This window comes from Aulonocara stuartgranti, assembly GCF_965226115.1.
Source record: "Aulonocara stuartgranti genome assembly, chromosome: 23".
NCBI lineage: Eukaryota > Metazoa > Chordata > Actinopteri > Cichliformes > Cichlidae > Aulonocara > Aulonocara stuartgranti.
The window spans coordinates 15,156,653-15,171,485 of NC_138958.1; the positions used below are offsets into that span (position 1 = coordinate 15,156,653).

Genomic DNA, 14,833 nt, shown 5'->3' on the forward strand with positions numbered 1-14,833 from the left:
TTTAAGAGTTAGTAGACCAATCAAAATGTGGGAGACTAGATATATAGTAACAAACCTCCTGTTGGCTAAATAACTAAAGCTGAGTTTAAAGGCAGAGGGAAACACTGATGATCACACAAGCTTTGTTCGGGGTGAGATGGCAATTAACATTTGTTAAGTTTAAATTTGTTGAGTTAAACATATAAATAAAACTTAACTGTAGTTTGTTCCCCTTAAGTGCAAATAGTGTTAGGATAATTCTTTTTACAATTTATGTTTTTAAAATATAAATCCTGTTTAATTTTACTAGTGCGATTTACAGATTCGCCTAGGATCCGGTTTGATCCAAGAGGAGAATCAAAGCCCTTGGAGGGTTTCCTCAGAAGGGGCATAAGGTGTAACAAATCTACCAAATCAAATATGTGGAGCTGTCCGCTGTAGCGAGCCCTTGTGAATAGCTGGGGAAAGGATTTCTTCATTTTGCCATGGTTGGGCCTCCATATATTCGCGTGAGCGTACAGAGGTCTTTATCGATTCCACATATCCAGCCACGTGAGGGGTTAAGCTAATCCAAAGTCGGTTAACTGGCCTCTGATGTGTGTTATCCGGTCCCCGCTTCGGTTTTCTAACGGAATAATTGACCTGCTCGTGTCCGTGTGTGATTTAGTAGACTTGACAGCCACACACCTGTGACACCGCATCTCATTAACATATCAATGCGCAGTCACAGCCTACCTGCTAATTAAACCGGGAAACCGCCACTTATTGTTCATGAAGCGCTTGGTGAGATAATTTAAAATAACGGGGATTATTTCACTGATGATGAGCTGAAGTCACGCAGACCTTTTTTTTTTCTTTTTTATCGCAGCTTTGTTGCCATAACAGCGTGAAGCCGTGGTGCTTTGCAGTGATTTTTTTTCCTCCGGAGGTTTTGCTGCCTAACAGCGCCTCTTAGCTGTTCAATGTAAATCAACGTAAAGCTCCGCATCGAGACGCTTATTGCTCGATTTCGGACTTGCCTTGTATAGTCAACAACACGGTCTCCTGCCAAACAGCCACGGCTGTCGCACGCACGCGTGAAATCTGACGTGATGCTCTTGCCACCGTCCCATTCAGCCGCTTGTTGGGATCCTCCCTTCAGACAGTCGTGCGTATGCGCTGGTAAAGAAACGACGGCATTGTCAGAGCGGTGTTTAAACAGAAACGACCAGTTAACAGAAATCAATCAATAGGTAACGTGATCCGGGCTGATTTCCTGCGGCAATGTAAAGATGGCGAGAGTGCTCCACAACTTGCTGATATTTTTAATCAGTCTTGCGCTGAAAATCAGAGTTTTGGGGTATTGGTCATTGATATACGGTTATTGTGCTCTTTGCGCCATCGTAGCCCTGCTGAAACTTTGGTGGAACATCGTTTTAAGGCCGACAACAACCTTCCAATGGGTGATTCGTGAAACTCCCCCGGCTTGTCTGAATGACACGTCCTTGGGAACCCACTGTTATGTTAGGATCAAGGTAAGTGACGCGCACGCACTTGGACATGAAAGGTGTCTGTAAGGGTAACAGCCTTTGTGTGTGTATGTGTGTGTACGGACGCCAGGGTGTTCACGTGTAAAAAAAGCAAAAAAAAACCCGCCTCAACACCTTTCCGCCGTGTCGCGTCGTGAAAATCCAAACGGGGCCCGATGTTTTAGCACAATCTCGAAGCGTCTGTTTGTTTTTGCGAAGCGCTTCTATTTATTTATTTGTAATGTTTTTGGTGGAGTCAAGGCTTGCTGGCGCGGAGCTCAGGTGGTGCTGAAAGAACAGCTCCTCCGCCTCACGTCTCTGCATGCAGCGTGCTGCCAGCCTCTAACTACCAACCTACAGTGTGTGTTCAGGATTATGTAATTAAAATATCAAAGCATGTCCCGATGTGAGGGGTGGAAGAATTATTCACATCCTAGACTTCGGAATGACTACCAACACAAGATGTACTTAAAGCATGACAAGTACAGCAGCGTGTACCTGTCATTCTTATATTATGGGATTGTCATTAGTAACGTATTAATATAAGAAGGAATTCTGATCTACTTCATGATCTGTTGGAGAATAGCAATGTGTTTAAAAATAAATGTTCCACAAAAGTAGCAGAGAATGACAAATACCTTAAACAAGTACTAGAATACATGTACACTGTTTTAGCGCAAGAACACTCATATGTGCCTGTTAAAGCATGTGCTTCTTAGTCATAAACCAAAGTTTTCCATGAGCAAATGAATCTGATCTACAGTGAGCACAGTGCATGAAGGGTTTGGTTGAAAACAACATGGTGCAGGGGAAATAATTAAAGTGAACAGAATAAATCTGCTGACGTGTAACCATACAAGAAAGAAAAAAGTACTGCAAGTATATGTCCATGGAAGCAGATTACTTTACAGAACCATAAAATTGCAAATAAAATTTGATCAAATATTAAAATGAATTGGGATGAACAGCTAAATATCCATCCATAATACCATTCATCCACTCCATCCATTGTTTCCACTTATCCAATTCAGGGTTACGCCGGAGCCTATCCCAGCTGTCATAGGGCAGGAGGTAGGGTACACCCGGGACGTGTCACTAGTCCATCACAGGGCTGATACAGAGAGACAGACAACCTTTCACACTCACATTCACACCAATAGCCAATTAGAATCACCACTTAACCTAAAATTCATGACTTTGGACCGTGGGAAGAAGTTAGAGTATCCAGAGGGAGCTTGCAGGCATGGGGAAAATATGCAAACTCTACACAGAAACCCTCTGCTGTCCGGAGGATTTACTGTGATGTGACAGTGCTAACCACTGTCCCACCATGTCACAATGAGAGGCTAAAAATAGTAAGTAAAATTCAATATGAAGAAGGGAAAACCTGCATTTCTGCTCTGTCTGTCCAGCTCACTGACAGTGTCAACAGAAAAAATAATATTTATAACTATCCTGCTCACACAAAGAAAACTTGTACACATACTCAAACACATTGGAAAGATCAGCACAAATCCTGCTGACCATCCAAAAAGCACATCACTCAGAAATCTATCCTAATATTTGCTAAATCTGCAGAGACTGTGGTTTTCTGATATATTCAGAGAAAGATCCTCCAAAGCACCTAATCCCCACTAAATAAAAACAGAGAAGCTTTTCTATCTGACACTTAATAACACCTCAAGGTGGGGATTGAGGGGGATTGTCTTTCTCTTTAAATAGCCCAATAATATTGCTTTCTTTGTATTTGATTTGTTTTATAATAGACTCTAGTCCAAGCAGTAGCATTTTGAAGTGCGCTAACACCCATTTCATTTCAACATGTGACATAAAATTCATCAACAGAATTATAAAACTATATGTATTAGAACAAAATCATTCAATATACAAGTACCTGTCTGATACTCGGTTTTCTTAATATAATGATTACTGCGGATGTTATTTCGCATCACCTGCAATTTGATCCTAAGTGTAGCCGCGAAGCCTCTAAACCAAGCAGAGCAAGCACAATAAAGTGACCCTGAAGTTTCTTGTTACAATGCTTCGTTTTGCTAAATAGGAACTAAATCTGCCCCCACTGCCTAAAAACAGAAACACCTTTGGCTTCTTATTATCCCACTTGAGCTATTGAACTTTATCAAGAACAATCAATTCAACTTTATCAGCTGACTTTGACTCTAGAATATGCCCAACTTAAATCCATCTTAGCAACATGTCTGTAGAAGCAGGAGTTTGGTGATATCACAACTAAGGAAGCAGTCCTGCATGTAGCTTACACAAGTGTAGTGCAGGAACCTGAAGCTTCAGGTGGGTTAAGGACTTTAGAGTAAAGTAGGGGACTTTTTGTGTCAGCCCGCTATTGCGCAGCTTTCCTCTTTGCTTCTGTTTAATGCTGAAATCTATTTCAGCTGTTGTAGGGTGAGAGGAAGGTTACGCCCAGAGCAGGTCACCAGTTTATTGCAAAGGTCTAAGCCGTATTTTCCTGTTTTTGATTCACCTGACTGCCTTGTGTAGAGATGCTTCAATAATCTCAAGCCTACAATGCGCACTTAAAGTATTTGTTGTTCTTTCTCAGAACCCCAAACAGTGATATATGAGAAAGAAAAGCAAAAAAAATAAAAAAAATCCCCACATTTCTGAGGCACAGCTTTGATATGTTTCTTAAAAAGATTTAAAAAATCAAACCCTGTTAAATCTAATGAACTTCCAACTATTTAAACACAAGTGTTTACATTAACTTGTTCTTCTTCTCTACTCTCACTTTTTCCATCAGATGGAAATATTGTAGGTGTCTTCTGCATAATTTTATTTATCTTTCATGAGCCTTTAGTTTGACATATTGGGGACACTGCTTGTCTTGTCTTTAAACTTTCAAAATGAAACATTTGCATATTATAGCACTTTAGATTATTTAGGAAGATTAAATGTGGATGTAAGAAATGTGGGCAGGTGTTGTCATAATTTTCTTTTGTGTTAAAATTACACATGTACATTTAAATGTCTACAAACATTTCCTGAAGGAGTCTTGAAGTTTGTTAGAGCACTTAGTATTCTGCAGAAACAAATTCACAAGAGTGTTTCAGGTCCAGTAAACATGATTTTACAAGCTTGTGATACACTGATTCTTATTTAATGGCTCAAAAGAAAACGAGCTATTCCTGTCTTGTTTCCCCGTAGTAGTTTTCCCTGCAGCTCCCCTCAGTAACAGTCACTTAGGAGCGCTGGCTTGTTCCGTTGTGTTCACTAAATGGCTTTGGATAAAAGTGACGGCTGAAGTGTTCATGTGCAAATGTGTCTTTGTGTGTCTTGTTTCTGTGCAGGAGTCTGGCCTCAGGTTCCACTATGTTGCTGCTGGTGAGAGAGGAAAGCCCCTCATGTTGTTTCTGCACGGCTTCCCTGAGTTCTGGTAGGTCAGAGGCAAATCAGGGTCAGAGTAACAGTAAAAGCTTCTCTAAACCAGACTGTAAGATGTTGTGTTGTGCAGTTGTATTTGGTATTTGCTGCATTGGTCATCTCTCTAAAATTTCCATTATGAGGATTCCTCCCTTGCTCAGCAGCAGTGTTAAATCTCTGCGATCTGGCTGTGGGCCTGCAAAAACAAATCCAAGCCAGCAGAGAGGAGTCCTCATTCACAGACATGATTTGCCATCGGGGGAAAGGGGTCCAAAGCATTCAAGCTCTCTTCCTCCTGATATGAAATGAAAAATGATGTTGAGTGTTGCATCTGGATCAGGGCCAAAGAGCTTGTCAAGAACTGTAAGCCCGTCCATATCTCTAGCATGCTATCTAAGCTGCGGACAGGACAGGGATTAATTAACGGTAGAGGGGAGCTCTTTCTGCTTCACTTGACATATCCTTCAGAGGAACGATGAAACTGTACTGAGGTGCTTGGAAAGAGTGCTTTTTAAAATGTGCTAATTCCCTTTCAGAAATAAGAAAGATGAGACTTTGTGTTCAGGAGGGGGATGGAGGGCTGCAAGGGGCTTATTTTCCTTCAGCCCTCTTCTGTATTCAAAGATCTAAGGGTTCAGAGCCGGGATCTTATCCTGACTCATCAGAATCACAGGCAGGGCTCTGCATTTTGCTTTTCCCCCCGTTACTCGGCTGAGGAGGAAGAGGACAAGGAGGAGGGGGGCTGACAAGATCTTCAATTAGGAAGTCATCCCAGTCCACCTCAGTGGGCGGATTAGAATCTAAAACAGCTTCTATTATCCAGAGGTGACCTTCACTCAGCTGGAAAGAAAGCTGAGTGCTAGTTTCTAAAAGAGAGTTTGCAAAGTTGGTTTGTAAGAATCGTAATCGCAGGGAAAGGCCTGTGAACACACTTGCGTAATGTGCTGTTTGGACTTAGAGACTTCAGATGTTTAACAGAAAGAGTCTGTGTCATAGACTCTGGGACTGGAGATAAAAAGACAAACAAGAGGCTTTCCATTTTGTTAACTTATCCTTCCTTGCATCTTCTCACCTTCTGTGGCCTGGAAATTATATTCCTTCAGCTATCAGTTCCTTAATTGCTCCTGAAGGAGAAAGAAAGCTTGTGGAGGAGCTAGGAGTGAGGAAGCACAGGTGTGTCCTAAGCAAAAGTCATTTATCAAGAGGCATGATGGATAAATGCCGTACGTCACCATAGAAAACATAGAGTGTTTACTTCGTTGTGCTTCTCATGCTAATCCTGAGAAGAGACGCGAGTTCAGAAAACAAGGGAAGTTGCTAGAATTGTGAAAAACACACATATTTACCCTGAAGAGAGAAAATAATTTATTACGCAAATCATCCATATGTCCATACCTTTATTGCTACTTATTCAGGTCTCTGTCAGACAGCAGTTTAATCAGAGATACTCAGATCTCGCTCTTCTTGGCCACCTCTTTCAGGGGGACACTGTCTTAAGCCAGCCAAGAGATATAATCTCTCTGCCCTGGGGTTTTCTCCCAGTGGGACATGCCTAAAACATCTCTAGGAATTAAGGAGGCATGCTAGTCAGGTGCCCGAAGCACCTCAACTGCCTTGTTTTGAAGTGCGATGTTGCTGTCTAACTACATTAGGAGAAATGGAAGAACCCCTAAAAGAGGAGAATGGGCTTTAAATCCACCATAGTAGAAAATGAATGAATGTTTGAGCAAAAGTAAGACTGTAGAAGGGGTTCATAAAGTGTTTTAGGCACAAATTACTTTCTTGTTCCTTAGCTGTATAAATGACACATTATCTTTACGCTTTTAAAGACATTAAACACTGTCCCCGTTATAAGGTTTCTTTGAAGGTTTGAAGTCTAATTTTAGATCCGTTTTGAAAGCTTTTGATAATTTGTTACATAACTGTGATTTTGTTTTTACCTACTTATGTATTATATGTAATATAAATGTCAATAAACTTAAATTGAAAAATCTCTATATCCATGAGAAACGGGCATTAACCTGCATCGTCTTGTCAATAATACTTGTCAAATGTGTGTGTGCCTCAGGTTTTCCTGGCGTTACCAGCTGCGTGAGTTCAAGAGTGAATTTCGTGTGGTGGCCATCGACATGAGGGGCTACGGGGAGTCCGACCTGCCGCTCTCCACTGAGAGTTACCGCTTCGAATACCTGGTCACGGATGTCAAAGATATTGTGGAGTACTTAGGTGAGGAAACACGGGAGAACTGCGTGCCTGTAATCTCGGAATCAGTCCGAGGAGCGGAGAGTGTTTTGACAGCTACTTGGGTCAAAAATAAACTTGTTTATCAATGTTACGCCGTGGACAGCCTTCAGGCCTGCAGCACGGCATGACAAACTTCCTGTGACTCATTCTAAGTGAGCATGGGACACTGCAGATACAGAGCCCAAAGCCTGCTGACTGCGTGCTAACACTGGCAGGGAGCTAGCCTGAGGTGGTGTGCACATACCAGCTAATGATTATCTGGCCAGAATGACAGTTTTTGCTCTTTAACTGGCCAACGTATCTCAGTGTTTTTCCTGTCATTTCAGCACGGCTTACACACTCTATCAGGTAATCTGTCTCAGCCCTGAAATGTCGCTGAAGATTGTGTTCAGTGGACATGAGCCCTTTCATTCTCCTTCACACCTGTCGCCTCACATCTAAATGTGTTAACACGGCTGTTTCAGTGTCAATTACAAGGAAGCCGAAAAGGTCGTGTCTTGATTTTCCTGCATAGTCTTTGAGGTGCTTTCTTCAATCTTTTCAGTATCAAAGAAAATTTCTGTTTTATTACAGCAATATTTTACTGTAGGAGTTCTGTAGATCTGGAAACGCAGACACACGGTTAAAATGAACCAAAACGTGGGCATGAAACTCTGTCGGTCGCACTCCTCCATGGTAGCCAAACACAAATGGAAGACACACGAAAGGCAGAGGAACTGTTAGCAGCATTTTCATTTCAAATGCAGTTTGAACTTAAAATATAGGGCTTCAAATAATCTCTCTAAACTGCTGCCTACAACCTTTCTGGTTATCTGACGCTCTTGTTCTTGTCCATTTAAGTTTCCTTGTAGCACTGTTGAAATTTCCAGGACTCAGCAAGTACCTAATAATCAAAGATGAATCAGTTAAATGTGACAGAAGAAGGCGTAAACATTGTTAAACACTGACGTAATTCTGCCTTTTAAACTTTTCTGAGGTAAACAAATGAGGAGTGATCATAAAATTTTGCAACCCAAACCATAAAAATTAAAAAAAAAAACCTATCACTGCTGAGGAAAAGCTATTTCCTCAGCAGTGATACAACTTTACCAGCCCTACTTTCATTTTCAGATCACTTTCCTTTTTTAACACCTGGAGTTGGTGAACTTTGTGATCACATCATGTGTTACATTTACATGTTCATTACTTCAAAGTCATTCATAGGTAATATCTGGCTCTTCAGTTTAGTGTTATGTTTCAAAATTTCTTTTATCCTTCAGGTAGTGACTGGATGATCAAGGATTGGAAAAGCAGTCAGGAAAATGGAAGGATTAAACAAAGCTTTCTGCAGCTGCCTGTTGCAGCTATAAATCGAATCAATGAGAGGTGAAACTCGACCACAACAGTCAAGCTGTGGCCTGTAACATCAAAACATTAAGCTGAGAGGCTGTGCATCTTTGAAATGCTGGAAGGAACTGCAATCAGTCTGTAACGCTCTGTGCACTGCACAAATTAAATTGAACCATTGATATTTTTTTTTATATTGTAGCTTTTTAAAAAGCCACAAGTGTTCTATCACGATGTTTTGCATCTCGTTACATTGTTCTGGCTGTCCCGGTCAATTACCTAACAGGTTTTTGGGAGCTAAGCACTCAGTCATGCACATTGCTGAGCAAATCACTTAATGGTCATTTCAGTGGAAGAAGGAAAGCACTGATTGTTTGATAACTGCTCTTCTCTAATCTGTGATCAACTCTTAGAGCCAATGAGAGCCACCCAGCTGCCTGCATTCACAGAACACATGTTATGCTAGTTACCATGTCGGTAGCAGATTTCAGCGTTTTCAGTAAACTGCTAACAGCCCAAAAGGCCGAAAGAGCCGTGGTGCTCTGTTATTTTCCAGATGTAGTTCCCCGTCTAAGATTATAGACTCTTCCTCTGTAGCATCAGCAACATCAGTGGGCCTGCTGGGGTGATTCATATTAGTAGGTGTAAATGGTGCGACCTCAGGTAAGGGGATCAGTTTGTAGCAACTGCAACAGTAATGTGATCAGACTGAAGCCTTGACTTTGGTCAGCATTTGGCTGAATGTCATGAAATCCATCCTTTGATGAGTGTAAATGTCCTCTGAGAAAGTCAACAGTGATTTTCAGGCAGTGGCATTTTTAAAAAAATTTTTTTTTACACAATGGACTGTATCAGTGTAACAAAGTGGCTAGACCCTGTGGCATCACCCACTGTGTCAATTTGGGGCTTTTTATCCTCTTTTTTTTTTTTAACCGTAAGGGACCATTTACGAACCAAAGGGCCAGTTGCATGAATCGTATTTACCATTTTGCAGCTATAGCACAAGCACAGCAGACAGCTATGAAATTACACTGATGTAATTTCGCTGGGTGATTTTTTGGTTTATATATTTTTTTTATTTTTCGGATTTAAATGAAGACATCTGACAAAATGACCATTGCATTTGCCAACAAGTGTTCTGTAGCTCAAAACGCACTCCGGTACTAAATATATTATGACTTAAACATAGTAAAATAATGCTGCAGACACATCCAGTTCAACCCAACAAGAGTTCAAAGTACCCCACTGACATCCTGTATGTAAGAAAGCAGTCGGTATACAGCTTCAACCAAAGCCATTAAATCCTCCCTGCTGCTGCTCACTATGTTGGCTTCACTTTTGAGCCACAGAGATTGTTGCTTAGGTTTAACGTTAGAATGGACTTCCAGCTTCCTTCATTCGTGTTTTATTTCTTCCAAGGTTACAACAGATGTTGCCTCGTTGGCCACGACTGGGGTGGGACCATAGCGTGGCTGTTTGCGATTCACTACCCCGAGATGGTGACAAAACTCATTGTTCTCAACTGTCCGCATCCGTCTGTGTTCACAGGTATGATTTCAGGACGGTGTGCTGGAAAATCAGTATTCTCCACGCTAATTAGAGAAGCTCTGGTTTGACTCTTGGGTTATTACTGTAATTATTAATGATAATTAGGAAGTGTTATTACTTCAGTTGCATGTTTGCATCCATCTGGCAAATCCTCCTCTGCATTAAGTGCAAGTTGATGAGACACTAATTAGAGGAGGCTAATATGAAGCTGGAACAGCTGGTTTAAATGGTGCAGACAGAGAGGCACCTGAGTTATCATGTCCACAAGAAACCTGCCCTTTAATTATGTCGAGAAACTAAATGTCCCCTTTCTTCTCCTTTCCTCTCCTCCAGATTATGCCCTGCGTCACCCGAGCCAGCTGCTGAAATCCAGTCATTACTTTTTCTTCCAGCTGCCCCGCTTCCCAGAGCTCATGCTCTCCATCAATGATTTCAAGGTGGTCTGTTGTGTGTGGACTTTCAATGTCAAGGTCGTGTGTGGACGTGCATGTGCAATAGTGTACCTCGCACATTACGAGCAGTGTCTATTTTTGGTGTTTACATCAGGTCAAACTGCAGGAAATGTGTGGATTACAGATTATTACAAAATAATATCCGGATTTTTAAAATATTGTTAGTAATTAATCATTTAATTTCTTATTTTCTCAATTTTGTTATCTTCTTCTTCCCATTGTTTAAAAGTAATTGTACTTAATATTATCTTGTCTTCGTGTTAGAAGATTTACAAATACACACAGTTTGTATTTTATCTTTCAGTGATCAGATTCTAGTTGTTCTCTCAGTATTTCCGGTGCTTGATTATTCCCGGAGTTTGATGTGAGGTTGCCACTGTTCTCATGTCTGTTCATTAAATATTAAGCAACAGCTGGGAGCTTAGCTTACCTTAGTTAGCATGTAGACTGAAAATAAAGACTAACCTGACTCGGTTCATCAACAGCTAATTAACACATAGCGCATAGAGCAGTGCCTCGGGTTATTTTTTGTAGCTACAATTTACAGACTACTAAACACCTCATACGCAGTTAATCAGTTGTTGTGAAAGCAAAGACACAGAGAAAATGCTGATGTGTTGAAACGAGGACAGCTTGCTGTGTCTGTGTGTGTATTGCTGTTAGTTTAAAACAATGATAAACACCTCAAACCAAGTCTTTCCTTTTTGTAACTGCCCAGATTTCCCTGCAGTTTTCACCACAGGCTGAGGATTTCTACAGTATACCATCATTGATTTGCACACCACACATGCAGGAAATAGAGAAAAGGTGAAAGGTTAGCCAAAATATGACAAACACTGATCCAAACCACCTCAAATCTCCGCTTATTGTGAGTTTAATGTCACTGTAAAACTAAAAACTACTTTCTATTTAAATTCCTTGTTTTATAATTATTTAAGCATTTCTAAGACACTGGTGTTATATCACCTTGTATAATCAATATGTCAGAGTTTTGCTAATTAAATGAAAGAATGCTGCCATATGCTCGCGCTGGTGCACAGCATGCAGTGTCGTCGAGCCAGCAGAGAGTCAGAGAGCCAGAGCTGTGACTGAAGGTCATCAGAGCTGATTTCACCACAGAAGTACCTTTTCTGACTCGCGTTACAGCGACATGGACGTCCTTCAGTGAATGCTGTCTAGATCAGAACGTACCGCCCATGCAAACCTCACTCAGTGTTTGCTGCTGTGTCTCTGCTGCAGGCTCTGAAGGCTTTGTTCACCAGCCGCAGCACAGGGATCGGCAGGAAAGGCCGATGGCTCACCGCAGAGGATCTGGAAGCCTACCTGTACGCACTCTCACAACCGGGAGCTCTAACAGGAGCCCTCAACTATTACAGGAATGTCTTCAGGTGGGGAATTCACTCAGCCAAGGATGGATTATGTGAAAGGATTTTTAAAATCTCTATATAACAGTGATATGTCATATGTGTTAAGCAAAATCTGTATGATTTATAAGATATCAAAGAATAATATTAAAGCTAAAAAGCTGTTAAAAACACACCAAATAAAAGTTTGCTCTCTTACATTAAAATAGCAATACTGAAGATCAGCAGTATGCACAGTTCAGTTCTAAACATTCAGAGAAAGCGCTCCACGATGAGGTGCAAGGACAGGCCCAGTGTTTTGGCACCACAGTCTCAGCTGTGACTGCCACGGTCATGTCAGCTGCAAAATAAATGAGCAGTAAACTGCCAGACACATAGCAGAAAATAGCTGTTTTAAATGTTTTTTACTCGTTGAGTTTTTGTTCATGCTTGAAAAGTAATTTTCAGTTGTGTCAGTTTAATAAACGTTATGTTCTACGCTCCAAGGATAAACGAGGTTTTTGTTGTGTAGTTTGCATTTAGTAGCACCATCTACTGTCAGAACTCTGGGGGAACAGAAAACTGAGCCTCTACTTCTGTCAGCGCTACAATACTGTCTCATATTCACATTCACATCTTTCCTACACGTTTACTGGCAAACAATGGTCCGCATAAACGAGATCGAAGAAAATCTCAGTGCATGCAATTTTGACATGTGACCCTATACATGCATGGCTGAGCGGGCCATCTGCTCCCTTCTCAAGCAATGAGTTATCTCAGAGTAGCTTTTGTATGCTTACGTAAAAGAAATCTCAGTGACCCATGCCCACTTAGTCTGTCTGTTTGTGGATAGCATACCTAAATGCAGAGGGGACAAAAATAGGTGAATGCACAGTCAACATTCAGCCATCCTTTTAAATGTATATCTGCTTTCTGGTCTGAGACAGGATGGAGGCTGGAGGACGTCTCGGCAGAAGCGTGCCGTACTGCATGTGATGTTTAACAACTGTGATACTACAGAACAGGATGTTAAATTAAGACCCAGGTGCTGCGGGTCCATCGGAAATCTGGTACATGACATGAATGGACATGAATCCCTCCATCCATCCATTCTCTTCCACTTATCCTTAACATGGTTGTGAGGAGCTCGGAGTCAATCCTAGCTACATTAAATATAGTTTAATGTTGCTGGGATAAATATAGTTTTGTGAAGTTTTTGTGCCGTCTGAGAGAGAAGTACTCTGTCGGGATAATAAGGTACTCTGAGGTCGTGTGAGATACGATGAGGCTTGATTGTTCTGAACTTTGTATGTAAGGAGAAGGATTTAAAATTAAATTCTGGAGATAACAGGAAGCCAGTGAAGAGAATATGGGACGAATGTGATCAACTGAAGGCTTTTCATGTCGCTCCTTTCTTTCTGTAGCTCCCTCCCTCTGAGCCATAACCACGTCAGGTCTCCGGTGCTGCTGCTGTGGGGAGAGCGGGATGCCTTCTTGGAACAGGAAATGGCCGAGGCTTGCCGCCTCTACATCAGGAATCATTTCCGTCTTAACATCATTTCCGGGGCCAGTCACTGGCTGCAGCAGGACCAGCCCGATATCGTAAACACCCTCATATGGACCTTCCTCAAGGAGGGCGAGGGACGTAAAAGCTACAGGAACTAAATCCACAGCGAGGCCTCCTCCAGCACCTCTCCTCTCCTCACTCACTCCCTGGAAGCCTGGAATGTGCCTGTGACACCAAGCAACATAGTGATAATGCAATCATTCTTTAAATCTTTCACATGTTTCAGATATTTTTTAAAGAAGTCAGCCGTAAAGGAAGAAATCAAAGCACACTTCACCAGAGAGGACACCGAACAGTACGCGTGACACATATTCAAGATGTTTTTTGCACACGACATCCGCCTTAAAGTTTGTCGGTTTCAGCATTACAAATGTGTGGCAGAATCTCCTTTGTGACTTGTATTGTGTGGTGCCTTTTTAACTTTCGAGCTGTCGCAGTGTAACGATGTCCTGCGAGACTGGGGATGTGGCGTCGCCTGCTATACTTGTGTGTTTCAACGGGTCGCTCCACTCCACTTTGGGCACAGTCCTTTGGGAGGCGTAACCCTCCCACTCCCTTTATCAGGTAGTGTTGCTGAAAAAAGCTTTTTTTTCCCCTCGAAGATTAATGCTCAAATGTAGAGAATGTTATCTTCCTGTATAGAAATGTCAGTGATGGTTGACTATTGTACTATTTTGTATCTCTTCCTACACACTGCATTTTGAAATTCACTGAGCCAGGTCTACACCATTTGATTTTATAAATAAACTAAGTGTCAAACTGTCAGACTTCACTGCTTTTTTAAAAAAAGATAATAACGGATTTGAAGTTAAAAGCAGAAAACCTCCAGATGCCCCTCTGTGTGTCTGTTACTGTCTCAGATTTAAAAAGAACTACCAGAAATAGCAATGGATGCTCTGTTAAATATAGCACAGAGCTGAGTGGCACTGCATATTTATACCTCCACTGTGTGCAAACAGAAATGTTCATGTGGAAATAAGGTGAGATGTGTTCATCAGACAGATATTTACAAACTCGATTCCAAAAAAAGTTGGGACGCTGTATAAATGAAAGCAGAATGATCTGCAAATCTCATAAACCCATATTTTGTTCGCAATATAACACAGAAAACATATTGTGTAAACTGAGACATTTTACTGTTCCATGACAAGGATTGGCTGATTTTGAATTTGATGACGGAAACACTTCCTTAAAATGTTGAGAGAAAGACAACAAAAGGCAGCGAGTGTAAGCGGTACTAAAAAGACAACTGAAGGAACAAACTGTAACATTACGGGCGATCGTGGCTCAAGAGTTGGTAGTTCGCCTTGTAATCCGAAGGTTGCTGGTTCGAGCCTGGGCTTGGACAGTCTCGGTCGGGCTACAATGTAGCTTGCCATCACCAGTGTGTGAATGGGTGGATGACTGGATGTGTAAAGCGCTATACAAATACAGGCCATTTACCATTAGGTTAACTCGTAGCAGGTCAGTCAC

General features: G+C 41.5%; 1 protein-coding gene across 2 annotated transcripts; it reads left to right on the forward strand.

The window, feature by feature from the left end:
* The first annotated feature begins 105 nt into the window (after positions 1-105).
* Positions 106-14,094, forward strand: ephx4 (epoxide hydrolase 4). 2 transcript variants are annotated; one of them, XM_082522874.1, is made up of 7 exons: positions 106-131; positions 4,808-4,893; positions 6,949-7,106; positions 9,870-9,998; positions 10,332-10,435; positions 11,690-11,838; positions 13,218-14,094. In XM_082522874.1, the coding sequence occupies exons 1-7, from the start codon at positions 108-110 to the stop codon at positions 13,456-13,458; spliced, it is 891 nt and encodes a 296-aa protein (XP_082379000.1). In that variant the 5' UTR covers positions 106-107; the 3' UTR covers positions 13,459-14,094. The 2 variants fall into 2 exon arrangements, with proteins under 2 accessions (XP_082379000.1, XP_082378999.1); XM_082522873.1 differs by lacking the exon at positions 106-131 and adding an exon at positions 1,156-1,493.
* Positions 14,095-14,833: the final 739 nt, after the last annotated feature.